General features: G+C 41.9%; 1 protein-coding gene across 9 annotated transcripts in view; it reads left to right on the forward strand.

The window, feature by feature from the left end:
- The window catches only part of RyR (Ryanodine receptor), a 636,026-nt gene that overhangs the window by 519,225 nt on the left and 107,259 nt on the right, over positions 1–9,542 (forward strand). For 8 of the 9 annotated variants that reach the window (XM_076213833.1, XM_076213832.1, XM_076213835.1 and 5 more), the window contains 2 exons: positions 197–424; positions 7,194–7,303. In XM_076213833.1, the coding sequence (XP_076069948.1) occupies positions 197–424; positions 7,194–7,303 (338 nt within the window). The remainder of the gene's footprint in view (positions 1–196; positions 425–7,193; positions 7,304–9,542) is intronic. The other variant, XM_076213834.1, reaches the window with a different exon arrangement.

Consider the following 9,542-nt stretch of genomic DNA (forward strand, 5'->3'; position numbering starts at 1 on the left):
TGAAAACATATTTGGATTCAACATGCAAAAATACATAGTAAGCATGTTTCATTTTCCCTGGGACAAAATCTTTGTTGATCATTGTTATGGGACCATCTGCACAATACTGAATCGTAAAACAACGGCATGTGATTGATACACAAGAAGCCCCATGATAAAAAATGACGCATACACAAGTGCTATCTTTAACTTTCAGAAAGTGGCTGAGTCTGAGGTTCTTGATTTCGTGAAGCTCCAGCTGACGCTGCCCGACAAGATCGACCCATCGGACGCCATGTCGTGGCAGCACACGCTCTACTCGCGACTTGGGTGCGGGAGGCAGGCACCAACTGACAGTGACAGTGACAAGAAGCTGGTTCAGACCGTCGACGACACGGTGGAGAGGATTGTGGCCATGGCTAAAGTTCTCTACGGCCTGCACATTGTGAGTCTTTAATCTTTCCTTCCACCTCTCGCTTTTATTGGGGTTGTTGTCATTTAGTGTCACGTTTTAAAGCACCGCAGTAGGCTCTGTGGCTGCAAGCAGCACTTACTTTCCACCTTCATTAGTCCCCTCAGTACATTTTAGCTCAGTTTAGGTGAAAGACTCAGGTCAGTGCAAGGTGTTGATCGATTGAGATTTCCATTTTTTCTCGAGAGACTGACCCTTAACTGACTTTGTTTGTCTGAAAAAAGAAGCCCCAAATGAGGACAAAGTTCACATTAAAAGTACGTCATTGTTAGTCCATTCCCAAAAGTGGATCAGATTTTGTTATTCACGTGGCCTCACTATTTCTCAGCATTCATCATTTCAAGTCCTTCAGCATGGTTACCGGGGATAAATGAAAAAAATGTTCCCTATGGACAGACACTTTATGATTCCAGAATTCATAAAAATCACATATTTGCAGAGATTAACATTGCGAATGTGAATTTGTCCTCAATCAACTCTGAAGTTTTCTAGCACTGCATGAATGTTCGTATCATTTATTAGTTACATTGTGCCACATCATGGCTGACATTTCTGATGATTTCTAGTAAATATATACTTCAAGTTAAAAGTAATTTTGCTTATTTGTTTGAGTTGTGTTTTGTATTCATGTTAAGTGTATTGTTAACATATACCCTTTCACCTTTATTTTGTTGTTGGATGCACATTTTTCAAGTTTATATATTAAATTTCTATTTCTAAGTTTGCACTGATTCCTCCAGGAAACAAGAATGTAAACCTTTCTTGGTTCCGTCTTCCTCGATTGTAGGATGTTTCGGACCGGATCTTTCGGACCAGGACATTTCGGCCACGGACCTTTCGGATCAGGACGTTTCGGCCACAGACGTTTCGGTCAAATAACTTATTATCACTAAATGATCAACTATAGATAATCTAGGAAGTTCATTGAGCCGATAAAACAATGATTATATAATTTTAATAATTTAATTACTTAAAATGTGAGAAATATTACAATTTATATATCACACATTATCAAAAAATATTTATTACTATGCAAAGTCACAGTATTGTTCACCATTTCTGCATGAGATGTTGGGTTGCCCACCACGAATATTATGGCTAACCCCTCTGAGGAACCGAGGAATGGTCTTCTTGTCAGAGACCTTATCTTCACAAAGGTTGCGTAGCCAAGACTGAAGCTCAATGTACACCTTCTTGGTACGCTTCCTTGGCCGGACACCCTTTTCTGCCTGGAGCAACACTTTGGTGACTGGCACATTCGGCTTTAAGGCACTCTACTAACTTCCAGATGGATGGATGATGGTGGCCAACAAGGGATGAAAACTTGTTGTTTCAGCCCTCACTGATGTTGTTGGCACGAGGTTGATTATCCAAAGTGACTTCATGCATGTTCCACAGTTCGGGAAGAAACATTGGAGGAACACGGCGAATGGTGATGGGTGCAACACTGCCTACACGGTCACTGGCAGGTCGCCTAGTACGCTGCTTCAGTTTGCCGGTGATATAGGTCTCATCAAATTAGGTGACAAGTTCATCTGCTTCATCAGGTTGTGTGTCCTTGAGGTAGTGCATACCTTCCTGCACCTCAGAAGGTGGTAGAAGGGCTAGAGCATCTAGCACACCACAGAAAATGCGAAATTCTTCATCTGACTTGTACAGGTTGGTGAGACCTAGGGTCTGGATCTTCTTCCAGGTCACCTGAGTTAGATGTAAAAACAGTACTGGATCTGGACATGCGGACCAAACAACACGTGAGTAGCTAATTCAACTGCTCGCTCAAAGTCAATGATGGTATGGGAAGGATCACAATCATACTTTTCAAGCACCCTGAGCAAGACTTCATAGCTGGATCGAGTCTTCCGTTGAAGAAGAGCATAGGCGAGGGGTAGGAAAACACCATCAACTCTTCCCTGGATAACATACAGTTGCATGAAGACTGACGGGCCATGGTAAAGTTGCCATCCATGCACCAAGTATCTGCTAATGCTAGCTGCTGGAGATGTTCTTCTGTGGTAAAGATGATGACACACTCATCAGAATCGGGACCACTGTCATGTAGGAGAAACTGAACTGGAGAGTCGCCAGCTGTCACAGCCTATTCACCACTGACGATAAGTTCATGAAGAGACTAGGGCTCTTTGGGACAGTTACTGGCACGGGCCCTCCTCAGCACACGCTTGCATGTATCAGCGGCTGATAAACGAGCTTTCACTGCATCAGCAACACTTTCATCGGCAAAAGTGAATATCTGGTTTGGTTTGTCCTTGCCGGCCCTTCTCCATGTCATCAGCAACATCATCAGCTGGATGGCAATGGTCAATATGTACAAAGGGAGACTGGTGATCCTTGGTGGTTATAACAATGCCTGGGCGTCTAACAGGAGGATCACGTTTGACACATCGCCAAGTTAACTTATCAGCTGTGGAAGACCAATGTTTCTTGGTATACATGAAACCATCCAAACAAAGTTTCAAACCACCACTTTTAGTAGTGATTAACTCCATACTAACTAATACTGATAAGGCTAACTTATGGTAACATACACCACTGATCAACTTACAACACTGAATGACCATCCCCAAAATCATGGCATACATATACACAAAAATGTTACTCACAATTGAGTTAGTCATTATCAAAGGACATACGATATAGGCTCATTTGCTCGGGATTAAGGCAGTCCTCCACTTTGATTCCTGCTTATCACTGAATTGGAAGTGAGTTCATACATGTACTTAAGTTCCTATGTAAATGCTTATGTATTTTAGTTTAGTGTAAATTATATTTGTTGTTTTTTTATTTTGTTGCAAAGAAATTTACATTTTGGGACTATATAAATAAATCCTTCTTACTGCACTGTGACCAGTAGTCAGTATTCTAGTTTAGCGTAAATGATATTTGTTATTTTTTTATTTTGTTGCAAAGAAATTAAAATTTTGGGATTATATATAAAAAATCCTCCTTATTGCATTGTGACCAGTAGTCAGTCATACTCTGGGCCACATATACGTAGTATCTATGTTAATGAACAACAAAATGATCTTTAGAAACTAATTGGCCGAAACGTCCACCCTTGCCAAAGTATTTGGCCGAAAGATGCTGGTTTGAAAGATCCTGGCCGAAATATCCGATCACCGTCTTCCTCAGTGATTTTATTTGTCTTTCTTCTCACCTCACCTCCATCAGTCTTCCATCCCATCCTCCTCAGCGTATCACCCATTTATTGTTATTATTATTTTATTGCCATTTCTCTTGTATCCTGAATTATCCCATTTCACTCATAGCCCTCTGTTTGCTCTTGATACTCCAACTCTTTCTTTCTCTCTTTTTTTTTTAACTTTGATCTACTTAGTTCTTTTTTTCATGTAAGTTGTGCGTACGCCTATTTCTTCCCACCCCTCTCCCGATGTTCCATTTCACCCCTGATCTACTTTTGTGCACGAAAAGTGTTTGTGCACTTCTTTCACCTTCCCATCGCCTTTCAAGGCTTCTCGCCTCTCTTTTTCTCTCCGCAAAAGAATTGACTCCAGTTCGATGGTGCTGAGTACAGATTTTTCTCTGGTTAGGGTCAGGTAACTGTATTCATCAAAGGAGAAGAAACAAAGGACAGTATCTGAGTCTCGACCGAATAAGACGCTCATCGTGTTTTGAGGTCTGCTCTTCACCGATTCTAAATTTCTGGTGTTATTCAGAAGACCTGTAAAGGGCATCTATGGACTAAAGAGGTTAACTGTCTGTCTGTCACACACACACTCACTCACTCTTTCTACAGGTATATCTATCTATGGGTGGAAAGATGGTGAGATAAATGCAGGGAATTGTTGGGAATGTATTCTGATGTTTCGTCCTCACCAGGACTTCTTCAGAGTGCATAAATTTCCAAATAATCAACACACTATTTAGCCGCCGAAGATCTCCGCGTTCCACTACGCTCTGCCTCGACAAATATTAAGCAGCTTGCCGTTCTTGTTAATCGCCGTGGTTGTTTTTTGGGTGGGAAGCGATGTATTCTGCTTCAGTTATTTTTCTCCTTTTTCTGTAGCACCTCTATTTTGTCCCACTTCGATAGGTTGCCATGACTGTCTACTTGGACCACTAGTGAGTTTGATGCTCGGTGGATCCTGACGTCATTCCTGTGCTCAATTGTCCGACTTTTAATACCTCTGCTGGTTTCTCCGTAATAGCTCATAGGACAGTTTTCACATGGTATATTATAGATGACGCCATTTCCCTCTTTGTTGACTACGACATTGTTTTCTTTCTTGATAATATCTCCAGTTTTTGTTCCCGTGCTGATTGCAATTTTGATACCGGCTCTAGTGAGCAAACGTCCAAACCCGCCCGAGTGACTTGAGTTTGGTACGGACAGATATTCACCGCTGGCAATTCCCGTCACGTCCCCTCTGTTCCTAATGCTTCCTTTTGCTATCTTTAAAGTCTTTTCTTTTAATAGGTGCACTAGCCCTTCCGGATAACAGAGTTTGGTGAAAACATTGGATATGTAATCTATCTCATTTTTTATCAATTCTTCACTGCAAATAGGGTATGCTCTTAAGAAGAATCTTATGACTTCACTCTTTATCCTCTTATTATAGCCGAAGTAGTAGTGAATGATGTCGTCTTTATTGGTATTTTCTATGAACCGAGAATGCGGTCTTGTTTTCTTTCCTCCATATGACTGTTTCGAGGAAAGCCAATTTGTTATCTGCCTCGTGTTCTACAGTGAACTGGATGTCTTGTTCGATAATATTTAACCTCTTCAATCTATTGGCGTTTTTTGGGATGAAAGATCCTGGCGGTGTTTCGACCCATTATTCTTATGAAAATATATCTTTCTAAAAAAACATATAGAGGGATACTAAAACAGCACTGATGGGGCTCACCATACAAAGTCCTCTACATTGGCAGTTATCCTCTTCGTTGAAAACGAAGGGACCAAATTTCACACTTAGTGATATCAGCTTCAAAAAATCTTTCTCTCTCTCTCGCCCTTTCCACGGAAATATTAGTAAATAAGGCTGTAGCCACAGTTTTGGTGAAATATCCATATCCTATAGTTTGTCAATTAGATCATTAGAAATTTTCAGGTGGGAATTGACAGCTGTGAATGTCTGTCCGTACCAAACTCTAGTCACTCGGGCGGGTTGGGACGTTTGCTCACTAGAGCCGGTATCAAAATTGCAATCAGCACGGGAACAAAAATTGGAGATATTGTCAAGAAACGAAACAATGTCGTGGTCAACAAAGAGGGAAATGGCTTCATCTATAATACACCACGTGAAAACTGTCCTATGAGCCACTACGGAGAAACCAGCTGAGGTATTAAAAAATCAGACAATTGAGCACGGAAATGACGTCAGGACTCACCGAGCATCAAACTCGCTAGTGGTCCATGTAGACAGTCATGGCAACCTACCGGAGTGGGACAAAATAGAGGTGCTACAGAAAAGACTTCATAAGAAAAGGAGAAAAATAACTGAAGCAGCATACATCGCTTCCCATCCAAACAACAACCACGGCGTTGGGTCTATTAGATTAATAAGAACGGCAAGCTGCTTAATACTTATCGAGGCAGAACGGAGGGAGAGGAAGTGTGAATTCGATCGTGGTGGAACGCGGAGATCTTCGGCGGCTATATAGTGTGTTGATTATTTGGAAATTTATGTGAAGAAGTCCTGGTGAGGACGAAAAGTCAGAATAACTCCCCCCCCCCCCCAACAGTTCCTTGCGCTTATTTCACTACCCTTCCACTAATCTGTCTTACTTCAGTCTATCTCTATATCCATCTAGCTGGCCCTCCTCCTTCTCCACCTCCATATGTTTATTCACGGCCTTTCCATGTCAGAATTTGGACGTTTAGTCTCTCATTTTATCCCTCGTTTATTTCAAACTTCACTTGCTCTGCAGTTGTTCCAGAAGTATTAATTTTTCGATATACAGTATACTCGTTTCCTAGATCACTCCAGCTCTCTTCAGTTGTTCTTCCCCCAGTCTCCCATTTCTTCACCGCAGGATTTTACTTCTTTCTTAAGATGGTGGCATAAGCATTTCTCGCTAGCATGCTACTTGCTTTTGCTACTATTTTTAGGTAAAAACGACTTCGGTTACGATCTTTTATTTTTCAGATTTCCAAATTTGACATAGAAACTGTATAACGAAGTAAGAGATGTTAAACCTATTCGAATGCTAGACACATTGTTGAGATGCTCTTACAGAAGTCTAGAACATTGTAACCGAAGTCGTTTCTACTCAAACGAAGTAGCAAAAACAAGTAGCATGGTAGCCTAACGTGCCGCCACCTTTAGGGATACCCATATCTCCACACACGACTCTCTCTTTCCTTTTATATTCTCACGCATTTATGCACTTCCGTTACTGCTCGTAGTTTTCATTCAGTCCCTTTTCGTTTTCTATTTTTGTGTAATCCGAACCTTTGTGCTTTATTCAGCTTATCCACTCTTCTTAGTCCCGCACTTGTCTGCTTATTGCTTCCTCAGCAAAGGATTCTCCTATTTAGGGTTTTCTTCTCTCAAGTCTTCAATCCCCTTCCCTACCTAGCCCCAGTTCCCCTTCTTCCTCCTTCCCTCCCTCCCTGTCTTCCTCTCTCACTTTCTTCTTCCTTCCTTACTTCCCTTCCTCCCTCCATACTCTGTCTCTCCTTCTCCCCCTCCAACTCCACCACTCCCTTCACACTGCAAATTTGTCTATAAGCCCACGGCTCCGACACCGACGCTTTCTTCAGATCGACCACCCGCAACACCTGAAGGAAGTGTGGCGCTCCGTTGTGTCCATTCAAAGGAAGCGTGCCGTCATTGCTTGTTTCCGGCAGACCTCCCTGCACATGATGCCGAGGTACCTGGGTTTCCGGAGACGGAGGAAAGATGCACGGAGGGCAGCATCCGTCCCTTCCACCGGAACCACCACAACTGTGTTCTTAACCCGGATTTGCTGATAACCTCAGTTTTAACCTTTTTCCTCCCAGTGCCGCCCTCTTGTTGACAATTAGTCTGTCTGTGCCCCCTTCCCCCATGATTCAGCTCAGGTATCAGAAGGACCGTGTTTGCTTTCGAAGGATCTTGCTGTAGATCAGTTGTCTTTAGTGAACCTTCCCCCCACCCCGGTTCTTCTGATTTGCACGTTTTATTTCATTCCCCTCCACCCACCTGCCCACCGTTATTCTTTCTACTGCTATCAGCAACATGTTTGCACTGCCTTTATGGGTTTGGTCATGCTGAAGTTACCCAGAATGCATCTTCATACCCTTGTCCTCTTTCTCTGTATCTCTCACTCGGGCTCTCTCATGGCTCCTAAACATGTCCCTGTTTCTCCTGTGAACTTTTGGGGTTATTTTTTTCCAAACATGAATGTTGGTTGATGTTACTATTTTTTTCAAACATGAGTGTGTGTGTCTGTCCTCCAACCGTGGAGTCATGAGGGAGTGAGAGTAATCCCAGGGGCCATACATACTCATCATCGCCAGCATATACTGTATATATATATAAATATATTATATATCTATATATGTATAAACATATATATATTATATATCTATATATATATATATATACATATATGTATATATATATATATATATACATATGTTTATGTATATATATGTATGTATATATGTATATACATATATATATACATATATATGTATATATATATATATATATATATATCATCACCTACCCTGAATGTGATCTAAGGAATTGTTTTGCTTTGCATGGGCATTGTATGCGCCGAAACTTACTTTGTCTTGCTTTTATATGGTCTGTTGTTATGTGTGGATGGAATTTCATGTGTGTGTTAGCATGACAAGCATGGGTTGCTGTTTGAGAAGTGAATTTTCTCTTACAATCATAGATTGGAATGCAATACAGAGCCCTATCATTCACGTCAAATTCAAGCTAGGACTTTCATTTAAGGCAACAGCATCAACAACATTTGAGCAGTTTGCACAGCTCTAGCCCACAGGGTCACTTAACCAACTAATAAGGCTACGAAAGATCCAAATTAATTAAAGTCCTTCAGGGTATTATACGATATTATACATGAAGATTTTCTGAATTTAAATTACTAATACAACTAATATCTACTGTAGTGTGTTCGTAGAATTGCCAATGAGTTACATAGCAGGCATTGTTCAGAAGTTGTACATCTTAATTGAAATGAAGATATTGCAAAATTACATACAAACAATTCAGACACACACACACACACACACACACACACACACACATACACACATATATATATATATATATGTGTGTGTGTGTGTGTGTGTGTGTGTGTGTGTGTGTGTGTGTGTGTGTGTGTGTGTGTGTGTGTGTGTGTGTGTGTGTGTGTGTGTGTGTGTTTATACGTATGATACACAGGTGAACCGCGTGGTTCGCAGAGAGGGAATGAAAATGTCGCTAATAGTAAAAAATTTGCGTTTGTGACTGGCAGCAATTCTCTGACAAAACGGGCTACTGGACTCGTATTCACTCGTACTTAATTCGTCCTCACACCGAAATAACACGCCATACAGAAGTTTCACAAATTACAGTAAATTGGAGCAGCGAGAACACTGAGAACGGCGGAACCTCCGAGTGAGCCGGAGATGTTCATCAGACTGATAATACGCCCGAACAATGTTGACGTGTCATTTTTCCGTGGTTTGCGGAACTGGTATCCGCCCGGACCTCAGCCTTGCTGGTGATCCGGAACAGTTCGTACGTGAATGCAGGAGACAGTGTCCACGGTGTGCTATTGGAGTGACGATACTTGGAGGAAGCTGATGTAATGATTTCCAGGTCACTTCAGGTGCCAGGTGAGCAGCGGCGCGTGGGGCGGGGGGGGGGGGTCAGAACTCAGAGTGAATGCCCTTCCTAACCCTGCGTCTTGGCCAGGATTCGAACAGACATCCGAAATCCTCCACACGGTTACCAAGTGCGGTCTCAAGGTGTCACCAGCGCACGTCCTTCTTGGGACACGGCAGAGGTGAGAAGAAAATGGAGCAATTGACAATTCCATCAAGACGCTACATGCACTTCCCACAATGCCTCTTGGTCGGATGAAATCAAAAGTATTCTTGAAGTCATTCCAA

The sequence above is a fragment of the Oratosquilla oratoria genome, chromosome 32 (assembly GCF_046742065.1).
Source record: "Oratosquilla oratoria isolate Oo_2021 chromosome 32, ASM4674206v1, whole genome shotgun sequence".
NCBI lineage: Eukaryota > Metazoa > Arthropoda > Malacostraca > Stomatopoda > Squillidae > Oratosquilla > Oratosquilla oratoria.